This window comes from Hyaena hyaena, unplaced genomic scaffold, assembly GCF_003009895.1.
Source record: "Hyaena hyaena isolate Hyena2069 unplaced genomic scaffold, ASM300989v1 scaffold_954, whole genome shotgun sequence".
Lineage (NCBI taxonomy): Eukaryota > Metazoa > Chordata > Mammalia > Carnivora > Hyaenidae > Hyaena > Hyaena hyaena.
In genome coordinates this window covers 412,920-426,534 of record NW_024081592.1, presented here as the reverse complement: position 1 = coordinate 426,534, position 13,615 = coordinate 412,920, and the positions used below count along the sequence as shown (strand labels likewise).

Here is a 13,615-nt window from a genome sequence, read left to right as displayed (position 1 = left end):
TGCATTGCATGGATGCTAGCAGAGGACACGTGACACCTGGGTCAGAGACAAAGGACTTCATTATCTACAGTAACGGTAGTTGTCTGGGTATCAGCATTTATGCTGCTCCCTCGAGCCAAGACGATGCAGACCACACACACACACACACACACACACACACACACACACACACACAGTGGACTTCATCACATGGGAGAACCTTGCATTTAGGGAATCTAAAACCACTATCTTGGCTGTAAGCCTGCTTGACCTTCATCCCAGAACACATTAACTTTATACATGAGAGTAAGCGGGCCTGCCCTTGGCTCCAAAGGGAGACCCCACCCCCCCCTCCCTTCCTATAGTCTGTTTGCTATTACTACATTCTGGAAAAAGCGGTCCAGGATAAATAAAGGCTGTTGGTGTCCGCATGCTCACAGGACATGCATGGACACAACAGATACAGCAACAATGGTCTCAGCTAACAAACACTCCACTTTGAAAAAGCGAAGGTTTCTAACGGGAATGCCTTCCCGTTCTGCTGCCAAAGCCACAAAATTCCCTGCAGTCTTTCTCTTCCCTCCCGTTACAATGAAGCGTTCCTGATCTGGATCAAAAGTCAACCCCTCCCACAAGCCTCTGTCTACAAGGCTCTATTGCCTTCTCCAGTATTTTCCTTTTTAAATCAATTTATGCCTTTTCTTCTGTATCAATCTAATCAGCATGAAAACATGCCCTAAAATCTCCCATCTTTAAAAATCCCTCCCTTGACTCATTTAGAGGAAGTGTGAAATTATAAATCTGATGCTCTTGGCTTAAATACCAAACTAGACGGTACTCTGTTGAACATGTTTAACCTGCCTCTGCATCATCCAACCCCACCTCGTCCCCTCTCCCCCCTCCACTGCTGTGACAACCGTTTCCACAGACTTCCACCTGCCTCATTCAGGGCCTTCTGACCGTCCACTCTCCCCGTGTTCTGACACAGAATGTCTGCGCAGGAAGCATAGTGCACCCTGGGAAACCACTCGGGGCTCAGGCACACAGTCCAGAAATAGGGGTTGGGGGAGCATGGGTAGGTACTGTCAGGAGGCCACTCTGGGAAATGAAAGGTTGCATGCTTCCTCGGTTTCCGTCACCTGGGTGGACAGCGCGGAGACGGATGTCACCTCCAGTGATGGACAATTCATGAACGAATCCCCCTAATGAGCTCCTCTCCTTGCATGGCACTATTCCAGGCCCAGCACAAGCCCTGCGTCGAAGCCTCAGTCTTAGCCCAGGTTCTCCAACAGCAGCCTACGACCTTGGCCTCCTAACAGTCTGCCTGCGACTCAAAGTGCAAGCACAAAGCAAATTCAGCAGGACGGGGAAGAGGGCTTGATGCTCTACCTTGGCTCTGCTTTTTCATTCATTCTTGGTGCTTGAGATCGATATGCATCAGAAGAGCTGACAGGATCCAACGAGTTAGGGTTGGAAAGAAAAGCAAATGACCCAGCGCATCATACACACTGCTCCTTCTACACTGCAGCCTCCCGGAGGGAGAATCGGAGAATCGATCAGCAAACCACGGCAGGGACTAGAGCCGCTATTTTCTGAGAGAATTGATACAACAAGACTGTCTACAACCAGGAGAGGGTGAGCTGCAAACATGAAGGCGGCGGCAGAGAGCAGCCAAGGCTTTCCCGGCTCAGACCTGTCTGGTCACCACCGGCGGCTGCCCTTCTGTCTCTTCCGCATACGTGAGGTTGCATCCACCTGGCAACTTGATTCTTACTACAGCTCTTCATTTAAAAAATTTTTTTTAATGTTTTATTTATATTTGAGACAGAGAGAAACAGAGCATGAGCAGGGGAGGGGCAGAGTGAGAGGGAGATGCAGAATCTGAAACAGGCTCCAGGCTCCGAGGTCAGCACAGAGCCCAACGTGGGGCTAGAACCCACAAGCAGTGAGATCATGACCGGAGCTGAAGTCAGACGCTGAACCAACTGAGCCACCCAGGCGCCCCTAAAGCTCTTCATTTTTAACTAAAGCAAAATATTAAATAAACTTAACTTAGTAAATGTAATCGCTATTATAAATATGTACTTATGCGGAAGTAATCTGATTTTGATTCATTGCTTACATACGAACTGCAAAGGGAACTTTTACATTACAAAAAAACTACTTTGTTAAATTTACTACATATACCGGCATGAATAAGACAAATCAGTTCCATTTTCAGACAGAAAGAAGAGAAATAAATGTTAATTGCTGGTGAAGTGAATTATTCTAAAAGAGGAGTGCAGAAGCTTTAAGGGGTGTACCGTGTGTGTGTGTCCTACACGTGTGTGTGCCCTACACGTGTGTGTGCATTCAGGTAAACTCCAAGGATAGACCCACTCTAAGCAGTCAGAGTCAACACAAGTATAAGGAACGTTCGTATGTTAGCTATTCAATGTCAAAGAAAAAAATGAAGCAAGTGTATACGGCAAAAAGAGAATGATTAACAGTTTATTAAGAGTTTTAAATATCTACAAAAATATAGCCATACAGTGAACTTCAACAAATCGTAAACTTTCAGTCTCCAAACTGGCTTGAACACCACACAGACACCCGTTACCCACAGGACCTCCTACGGTCTCCTGGAAGGGACAAATAAAGCAAAGATCCACTGCTTGGGAACGATTATTCATCTAGGATGTATAGAAGTCTACTCTGATTTAAAAACAACAACGGCAAGAAAACAAAAACCCGCAAAACCCACATCAGTTTACAAACAGACCAAGAGAAAGGTGTGATAAACATTAATCCAAATGGTTTTTCCTTTACATGCAATACATGCCCTTTGAAATCACAGAGAAACATGAAATTCTGTAGAGCAAAGTTCGTTTTGCATTGAGTGCAAATGAATATATCTCTCCTTTACTTATACTATTAAATTATATATATATCTTTTCATACAAAAGCACACAGTGTTAATCTATAAAATGACATCCAAGTGGATGATGATTGTTTCTGCATGTCCCCCTGCTCAGATGTCTTTAAATGCACAAAAATTAATACCCTTCTTTAAAAATACAGAAAATAGGGAAATAAAAAACATGAAACGTGGCCTCTTACGTGGTGACACATTTTACCTGATCAGAAGGCAAAGTTCCAGTGACAGCCGCAGTACGTCATTCATACTGTGCGGGCTGCACTGTTAGCTGCAGATGCACACTTACTACAACGCCGGGGAGGCCCAAGTAGCTTCTACGGGGTCTAGACAACAAGGGTCTTTTGCGAGATGCTTCAAAACGCTTTACTTTGGTTTATTAAAAACAATGGGGGCAGGCTTGATCTTTTGCCACTTCCGTACATTTTTCTGTTCCTCGCAAAGGTGCCCGACAATCATAAACACAAACTTCTAACGTGCCATTCTCAACCGTAGTTTTTAAAAAAAGAAAAAAGCAAAAGATAAAAACTGAATTATTTTTTAAGCTACAATGTTTGCTAAGTATACTGTTCTCTGTAAAAAGAAACTAAATCCAAAAAGGCAATGTAATTATAAACAGGTTACTATATAAAAATGACCTAACAGAAATTTATGAGAGTTGCAAAGAGAGTTGCTCATTTTCACTATGTGATGGAATTCACTGAAATGCACACAATTTTAAGGAAACGCTGTGGGGCTGGGAGCACGTTACGCATGTGCCCTCGATGGCCTCCATCAACAGAAGCTTACGCCGACGATCCCAGCACGCTTGCTCGCTAAAGCCATCGGCACTCTTTTCAAATGTAAGAGAACAAATCCTAAGCAGATGCATACAAGTTATAGTTCAAATCATACAAATTAAAAGTCCGTTTGGAGAATCTTTTGACCACGAAGATTTAAAACAACGCACAATATAAAAATGTAAATAATGTGCTTTTGAAAGAAATCAAAATATACACACTCTTCACAGGTGAACTAGTAGCTGTTTTAAATGTCTTTTTTTTTTTTTTTTACACTAAATACAGATCTCATTTAATTAATGGGAGCCACAGCAAAATACTACTATAATTTCAAAGTATATTCTGTAAACTAATACATCTTACGATGTAAAAAAATATTGCACAGTTCGGTACGCCAAGAGGAAGCTCTCAGCTTCTCTCAAGTGGAATGGTCAAACTCTTGGCAGGAAACACAGTATTACGAGAACTAGACACTTTTAAGTATGGCGATTTTAGGGTTGGTCATATTCTAGGAATATCATTCAAGGGGTGTCTTATTACCATAAACAAGTCGAGGAAGGCCGATCACATGTCACTACAGATCACATCTAAAACGTGGGGACACAAGCCACAGACAGTTTCGCAGCCCCAAGATTAGCAACATGTTTGTACGTATTTGCTTTTGCAGATAACCAAACACAAAAGCAATTCTATTTCTAAGCAGCTGTGTAGATGTTTAAGAAATACAGTAGACACTTCGTACATCTTCAGCCCTCTGAAGGCATAGTATCTTTTAAAATTACATGTTTGTGGAAAGTTGAAAATAGACTGTTGAACCACGGAATGGTGGGAGCCCAATACACGTCCAACTCTGAAAGCGAGAGGAACCTCAAAAGACACTAGCGAGGCAGAAACCCATCCCCCACGCACTCTCCACCATACACAGCTCCGCCGTTTCTACCGCGGTGCACGCCACGCATCTGGTTGAAGAGAAGCCTCACCGTTGTTCTTGGGAAGGATGGTAACACACAGTAAGTACACCCTGGAAACTCAGCGGGGCCTCAATTTACAGGCTTTAGATCCTGTGCTGAGGTCTTCATGAGCCCCTCAGTACACACACAGATCTGGAAACTTCATCTCATAGACTGGGACAGACTGGTACTGGGCATGCCCAGAAGTAATGGTCAGCGTTCCTGATGGGCTGGGAGGAGGGCTGTGAACAGAAGAACAAGTCACCGTCAGCAGGTACGCGGAAAAGCTGTTTGTTTCACCGAGCGTCCTGACAGCTACCCGCAAAGCGCAGGGTGAGAGTCGTCCCGCAGCACGGCCGGTCGGCTACCAGGCTAGACGGAGAAAGGCTGTGGTGCTTTCAAGGTGTTTTCAAGCCTAAAGCCAACATTTCCTCTTGAATATATGTAGGTATCATTTCTGAGAACAGGATGACACTAAGCCCATTCTGGTCCAAGCCTGCTTTGTTTCACTGGCAGAAAAATCTTTCTCGTGTACACGTGCCGTCTTTTCATCATGTGGATATACTGTAATTGATCTAGTCTAGTGGATAAATGCAAGCTCATTTCCATTTTCCATGATTATAAATAATGTTCACAGGTCTTATGCACACACAATTTTATCCTGTCTCCAGGTTTACAGATTTACAAAGAGAATTTCTTAATCAAAGTATACTCACAATTTTGACTTTGGTACGTGTGACCAGAATACCAGCCATTTATACTTTCACCTGGAGTGTTCTCTTTCCTTTTGTTGTTCTTTGTTTTAAACCTTTGCCAATCTGGCGGGCAAAGGGGAATTCATTCTTATTTTTAACTTTTGGGTTACTACCAAGTGCTAAATATCTTCGTAGAGTTAGTATCCATTTTCTGTTTCCTTTAAATAAACTTTCCATGTGAGTCCATAGCCTATACTTGTACTCAGATGTTTTTCTCTCTTTAATACAGGAAACTAATTTTATTTTTGTAGGACACAAATGCTTTTCCACAATTTATTATTTGAGTCTCAACCTTGCATTGTGGGTTCTGTTTTGCCAAAAGCTTAAAAATCTTAAGCTAGCTAGGTGACAGTCTTTATTTAGTAGGTGCCCACACAAGATTGAAAATTTTGCTCTCTTCCTGAAAATCTAAAATCTCATCTTCACCACAGGTATGTGTATTTCCAAACCCTCCTCTGTTCCAGCCACCCACACCCAAGAACACTCTGCCATCAGTACCAAAGATCTAGATCATGTTTTCCTACCCAGCAAGGCTCCCTGGTTTTTTTCCCCCACAGCATGCTCCTCACTGCTTTATACTGGATCTTTCCACACCGTCTTTAGCATCATTTGTTCAAGTATAAAAAAAGAATTCTGTGAAGATTTCTGACTAAAACTACAGGTTCATCTGCAGAGAACAAATGTCAAGATGCTAACTTTCTATTCAAAACAAGGTATGAGTTTCCATTTATAGTTCCATTCCATAGTTCAGAGATTCGTAGTTAATTCACATAAGTCATATATACTTCTATTGAGATTGTCAGTGTTACGAACATACAGAAATAAATTTTCCATTACCATTCATGTGGTAATGAATTTAATGTATGCACAGATATTAACTTCCTATAACCGTCTAACTGTAAACTGTTCTCAAGTTGTTCAGTTGGTTTTATTTTCTTGATATTTTATTTCTGGGAACTAACAATTTGCAATCACCATTCCAAAATTTGTAACATCCCTTTATTTTTTTTTTACTGAGGGTTAATTTTCAGAATGAAATGCAGATTTTGAGGCATACTGTTTGACAAGAATTGATAAATGTATACACTGATGCAATCACACCCCAATAAAGATACTGAACACCTCGGTCATTCAATAGAAAGTTCCTCAGTGTCCTAACCAGTCAGCCCTTCCCTGCTCCCACATACGCACATCCAGCAGCTATGCTCTCATCTCTGCCACTGCAGATTAGTGTTGCTGGTACCTGAACTGCAGACAGCCTATAAAAATGGTCCACACAAGCTCTACTCTTTTGTATGGTTCCTTTTGCTCATTTTTGTTTGTTGGTTTGTTTAAAACTGAATAGGAGCACATGGGTGGCTCAGTCAGTTAAGCGTTCGACTTCGACTCAGGTCATGATCTCACAGCTCGTGGGTTCGAGCCCCGCATCGGGCTCTGTGCTGACAGCTCAGAGCCTGGAGCCTGCTTCGAATTCTGTGTCTCCCTCTCTGTCTGCCCCTCCCCCACTCATGCTGTCTCTATGTCTCATAAATAAATTAACTTAAAAAAAAAAAAAACAAAAAAAAAAAAACCCCGGGGCACCTGGGTGGCTTAGTCGGTTAAGCGTCCGACTTTCGCTTAGGTCATGATCTTGCGGTTTGTGGGTTCGAGCCCCACGTCGGGCTCTGTGCTGACTGCCAGCTCAGAGCCTGGAGCCTGTTTCAGAGTCTGTGCCTCCCTCTCTCTCTGACCCTCCCCTGCTCACGCTGTCTCTCTCTCTACTAGAAATAAATAAAACATTTAAAAAAAAAAAAAAAACCAAAGAAAATGCGCTCCTTTTCATCGCTGACTAGTGTGTATACAGCATGTAGCTGCTGCTCCCGCTCACAGGACACTGGAGCCGAAGCAAAGCAGACTTAGATAATCAAACCAAACATATAAATGATGCAGCTGATGTATAAACAAACTCCAAAAGCACAGCTCTGAGCTCTGGCTCCAACGCCGTGCCACCTGTGACACAGGCCCGCCTCCACACCGAGGTCGGCAGAAGGACGTGTGCGGGCACCTGTGTCTACTCAGATGGACCTGCCGCTGCCTCTCCCTGTCTTGTGCTCCGCTGCTTATTAACCAACACAAGCAGGTAACCCGGGGACCAAGCGTCAGCTACCACGTGTTTAGGACATGAAGTAACTTACAACAGGGCTAACATGTGCAGGACTTAGGGAAACCCGAGGCAACTTTAATCAGTGCAGTGAGCCATCCGCACAGGTGCCGTCGGTCTTGCCCCGGAAAGAACTGTGAGGTTGGACAATATGAAACTGCAGTTTTTTGCAGATCAAAATGGTTAGAGATGAGAAACTACCTGGTTAAACATAGCATTAGAACGTGAGTCTCCCAAATTACCCAGATCTCCTTTTGGGACCTCGGTGAAGGAAGGAAGGATCTAAAAAGGGAAGCTGGGAGAGCTAGAAGACACTGGAAACAATGTTATCAGTCTGTCCAGGGAGCAGAACAACCACCAAGATGGAGACACCTGTCGGATCTCCTGTTTGCCCTGAGTGAAAAGCACAATGACTTAAACATAATCAGCCGGCGACTCTACAAGGGTTTAACAGTTTCTATTTTGTTGTTACTTTATTGCTCTTGTAGTAATAAAATCCTTACCGTATAGTGAGTTCCAGTATTTGAGCAAGTCTATCATGAAGCAAATTTGCCTACAAGGGAGAAAAAAAATGTTAAGAAAGGATTGTTTTATTTCCCAAATACCCACCTGTAATAATAAAAATGCAATTTAAAGGACAAAATGTATGGGACGCCTGGATGGCTCAGTTAGTGAAGCAACCAACTCTTGATCTCAGCTCAGGTCATGATCTCATGATCTGTGGGATCGAGCCCCGCATCGAGCTCTGCACTGACAGTGCGAAGCCTGGCTGGGATTTTCTCTCTCTCCCCCACTCTCTCTGACCCTCCCCCACATGTGCACACACTGTCTCTCAAAATAAACCTTTTTTTTAAAAAAAGGAGAAAGCATAAGTACAACCATGAGGCTGATGGTACAGAAGGCTTTCATATTTTGGTTTTATCTCATATGCTGGAATTTAATATAAACTTTCTCTTTCATCCATTACCTAGTTGCACTGGTAAAAACAAACCAACAGCCACCTAAGACAAAAGAGCCACAGCAATATCCCTGAGCGCCACTGCACAGCAAGCATCACAGCCACAGACCACCCACATGTAGTTCGGGATGTGCTATTTCCATCGGCTTGTGTTACACAAACACATCACCTGGGCTTCATGGCCAGGCAACCTGCTCTCAGTCCCTGTCTGACACAGCACCTTGTGTTCCGCTGATCTGCATAAAGCTCAGAACCCACTCACCAATCACCAAGAAAATGTCACGAAAGTCAAACCCCACCCCACGCCTTTTGCCAACTGTTCACTTACCTTGGATTCACACTGTGCTGCTATTTCTTCAAAAGGTGCTTTCTGAAATTTCTCTATCACGAGACGCCTCTTTTCCTTTTCCTGCTCTTCCATTCCACTGGTATCTACATAAATGTCCACAAAGACCCATGAAAGGGAATACAGATTTTCAAAGAAACTTGTCAATAACCAGAAAAGCAAATCATCTATAAATCAAAAATAAAGGTAATGTACGGGACTAATTTTAAAAGGAAATAAGCCAAAGACCTAACATCCAAGAAATGTCTGTAAGGTGAGAAAGCTTATACATAAAAAAAAAAATTTTTTTTAATCTAAGGGTTAAAGCTACCTAGTAAAAGACCCTTTGTCAAAGACTCCCTTTGTTTCTCTTACCAAAATAAGGAGTGTGTCCCTACATGTCAGACAACTTCAAGGTCCTTCCTGAAAGATGACCCCCTCGTGAATCTTCATGCCCTCCTACACGGGAGATACCAAACAGTCCGCTGTCCTTGATACTGAAGGGCACAACTGGTATACAGTCATTTGGAACCACACTCTTGTAGCCTTTTCCATTTATTTACAATTTGGAAAGACATTTTCTCTTAAAATGCTGTGTGGTCTGACCAAGGTTTGTGAGACAGTAAAATTAATAAATGCCTGTCTTGATACTGATAGTGTATATTTGCTGAAGAATATGAAAATAGGGCTAATTTATGGCTTATTTATTAGTGGTCTACTGTAGCCACCTCCCCACCCCTGCCTTAGTAATTCTTCAGGCTGTTTTCTTTTTGTTTCCCTGGTGGAGAATTTCACAGAATGAAATGCACTGTCTTCAACATTCTTCAAGCCAGTCTGCTTTTCAGGTAGACAAACTGTGAATAATAATTAGCTAGTTTTAAAAAGTGGAAACAGGGGCACCTGGGTGGCTCAGTTGGTTAAGCATCTGATATCAGCTGAGGTCATGATCTCACAGCTCGTGAATTCAAGCCCTGCAATGGGCTCTATGCTGACAGCTCAGAGCCTGGAGCCTGCTTCAGATTCTGTGTCTCCCTCTCTCTGTACCCCTCCCCTGCTCATGCTCTATCTCTGTCTCTTAAAAATAAACATTAAATATTTTTTTTAAATAAAAAGCGGAAACCATGTAAATAGCAAGTTGAAAGTAAACAGGCACTGCATATTTTCCCTTTGAAACTGTGGTGGATTAACCAAGGTGAAGAATGCATATACTTCTGAATGACTATTAAAAGAGTATTATGATCATCTCTCTCTCTGTTGTTTACTACACTGGGGTAAGCAGTTCAAATGTGCCAGAGGCCAGGCAGGAAACATAAATGTTTAAATTAGATCAGATAAAAGCAGCAGAAAATAAGGGGACTTGGGCAAGATGGGGCATATACACCCTGGTATTACATACTCAATTTCTGCAAATATTTCCACCTAAATTTGGCCTGCAGACAGCAAGTCTATTTTCCATGCATTAGGGAGTTCGCAAGCTTCTGGGCTTCAAGAGTCCTTTTTACATCTTTGAAAGTTATGAGAAAATCAAATAATTTTCTAAAAATGGGTTATATCCATTGATATTTTCCATATTATAATATAAAACTGAGAAGCTTTAAAAATTTTGATTCATTTAAAAAGAAACCATTTAAAAATAATGAAACCATTTTATGTTAACAAAAACATTTGCTTAATGAAAAAAATGACTATCCTTCCCAAAATGAAAAATTCAGTGAAGAACGTGGCATTGATAGTTTTGCAAATCTCTTTAATGTTTTGGCTTAACAGAAGGCAGGTGGATTCTATCTGCAAATGCATCCAACCCGATGCAATGTGTTGCTTTGATTGAAATGTATAAAGAAAATCCAGCCTCACAAGGATGTGTGTTGGGAAAGAATATTTTAACAGCCTTTCACAGAATTGTGAGAATTTCTTCTTGGACACTACAACAGCCCTTGAGAAGTGGTAGTTTTTTTAAAAGTTAGTTGCAATCTGGGGCATCTGGGTGGCTTAGTCAGTTAAGTGTCTGACTCTTGATTTCGGCTCAGGTCATGCTCTCACAGTTCATAGGTTCGAGCCCTTCGTCTGTGCTGACAGCAGGCAGCCCCTGCTTGGGATTCTCTCTCTCCCTCTCTCTCTGCCCCCCCCCCCCGTTTGGTCACTCACTCTCTCTAAATAAATAAGCAAATATGAAAAAAAAAAAGTTGCAACATAAAATCTGAAATCTTACTAATAAATTTTTGTAACTGGTCATAGTAAAATCTATTGATCTATTTTGCACTCTGAATAATCCTTATTTATGCAGGACTTTGTAATGTCATGCAATGCTCATTTGGAATACTGACCCAGTGATTTATGCATGTCTAAATACAGACGTGTCTCCTTATAAAAATTTTAAAATCACGTGTCTAAGTTATTACCGCTGATCTCATTAGAATGGTCTTTAAATATTGGGAAGCTGTCACTCTCCAGCAGCAGACAAAAGTTTCAAAATTTTAATTTTGTTCAAAGTGCTTATTTTATCATTAGGAGCAAACACAGTAAGGGCAGTTTTCTGTTTTCTCTTGAAGTCACAGCTTTGCCTATTTTCCAGAAAATGTCTACCAAATACCACAGGTTTTCTTTATTTTTTTAAAGTAAAAATGGTGTTCCATAAAAAATGAAGTAGCGTGAGCTTGTGATTCAAGGCAATCCAAGTGCTGTCTGTGTACTTCCAACGATTCGTACCCACGGGTTGAGATTTAATAAAATAATTTATAATTAAGAGCATTCCTAAATAAAATCTCGTTTTGAAATGACCGTATGTGTGAAGAATATGACACCGCTAGCCCAGTGTGGTGCCACTGCCGCTCTTCAGGCTGACAATGCAGCATAAAGGCTAGGGCTGCCTTAAAGTTAGGTTGAGGGCACTTTCTTACTTGAAGGATCCCCTGAAAGAGCCACCACAGGCTCCCCGGGGTCCACAGACACCACGAGAACCACTGCCCTGGACTGTTCATTTCTAACGGGGTTCAAAGTTGCTTACTGAGTTCAATTTTATTTTGGCAAATCTGACATTGTATTACAATCATAAAAAAATCCTCCAATGGATTAAGCCAGAAAAGGTCCAATTTTATTTCATGTATGATGGGTGCTAGAGCACTCCACCTTTCCTGGACACTGATTTTCTTAACCTGACATCTCCGGGAGCCAATTTCCACCCTATATTGCTTTACCAATTAGAAACGAATTGAGAAGAAGGCATCACTAGCCTAGGGCTAATTTATATTAATACTTAATTAAGGAGCGCCTGGGTGGCTCAGTCGGTTAAGTGTCTGACTTCAGCTCAGGTCATGATCTCACAGTTTGTGGGTTTAAGCCCCACGTCAGGCTCGGTGCTGACAACTCAGAGCCTGGAACCTGCTTCGGATTCTCTGTCTCCCTCTCTCTGTCTGTCCCTCCCCAGCTCGTGCTCTCTCAAAATCAAATAAACACCAGTGAGATGTGGGTGTGAAAGCTGGCATCAGTCAGCATTTACTAGCTATGTGATCTCAGGAGTTTGCTGATTTCTCTGCCCCGAAGTTCTCACCTATAAAGCTGCATGAGCTAACATGGTACTATCACGCCCGCTAACAAGCTAAGGCAGCTCCTTTTTCTTACCCTGTATGAAACATGCTTCTCTGTACACTACATGCCCGTTACAAGTTACTCTAATTTTCTTGGGTTTTTTCAGAATTTTCATCCCTCTCTCCTACAAAAAGAAATACGCTGTTTTTGTAAGTTCCCATGGCCTGCAAGTTGGTCACCAAATACGGGTGGCCTTGAAATACACTGATGTGCTTTCAGAATTCTATGAAAGTCACTCTGCAAAGGAAAAGCATAATCTATGACAAGAAAGGACAAGTTAAAAAGACTAAAAAAAATGCAGCTGAATAAGGCCATTACACATCAACACAGGACTGCCACGCGCGTGTTTACACCGGCCCCTAATCAAGTTCTGAGACAGGGTAAGCAGCCGGCACCACGTCAGGAGAATGAATGAAAATCTCACCAATTGCTTTCTTCAGTGCTTCAAAGGTGATCTCTTCCGTGTTACTGACCTGGGGAAAAGTGATTTTAGGTAAAATCGAGAGTTAAGACGGGTCAGTATAAATCATACCTTCACCTAGTTACAAATCAACTAAGAATTTTTACAGTTTTTTCTCTTCTTTGTGTTTGCTGTATTTGGGATTATACTCCGCTCTGTGCCTGGGTGACAAGGGCCTGCTGCAGTGACAGCACGGAACCCTCCAGGCAGCCGACGCACCACTGAACCACAGAACTCAATCCCCAAGCACGGCGTGGGCAGCGCCTGAGTCCCGCAGGCCGAGCCAGCCGCCAGGCTCTGCAGGCGAACGGCGCTTTGAGGTATTCAAGGCAGAGAGTGTGTGCAAATGCGGTTCAGTGAGGTAACATGTGAAAACTAAGGACTCTACACCGCCTGCATTACTGGTGCCACATACAGTTTACTAATCAAACATAAACGGAAAACTTTTGAATGGTTTAAAAGCAAGAATCACTACTTTGGCAAGTGTTCAACGGGTATAGTTAATCAACACCTTAAAATAATCACATTCTGGATCTTCTTAGGTCAACCACCAAGGCGTATTCTTCAAAAATACTCTTTATAAAGGGCATGAAATTAATTGCCTTCTGATAAAAAGTCAGTAATACTTTTTATGGCACAAGGAGATTTTCAGGAGGAGGAACATACCCAGTTTCTATAGTATCTCTGAATGTAAGAGAAGAAATGGTACCTGAGTACTTGCCTGGGCCTCTGGTCATCCCTAATTTTAGCTCATGAGCTTCCTTTGCTAA

General features: G+C 42.2%; 1 protein-coding gene across 1 annotated transcript in view; it reads right to left on the bottom strand.

Annotated features, from left to right (window-relative positions):
- Positions 1-2,442: 2,442 nt before the first annotated feature.
- Positions 2,443-13,615, bottom strand: part of EFR3A (EFR3 homolog A) — a 96,565-nt gene continuing 85,392 nt past the window's right edge. Inside the window, exons 20-23 of the mRNA XM_039221187.1 lie at positions 12,810-12,858; positions 8,804-8,907; positions 8,021-8,070; positions 2,443-4,864 (exon numbers count right to left, since the gene is read on the bottom strand). Coding sequence (XP_039077118.1) covers positions 4,759-4,864; positions 8,021-8,070; positions 8,804-8,907; positions 12,810-12,858 — 309 coding nt within the window. The 3' untranslated portion in view covers positions 2,443-4,758. The remainder of the gene's footprint in view (positions 4,865-8,020; positions 8,071-8,803; positions 8,908-12,809; positions 12,859-13,615) is intronic.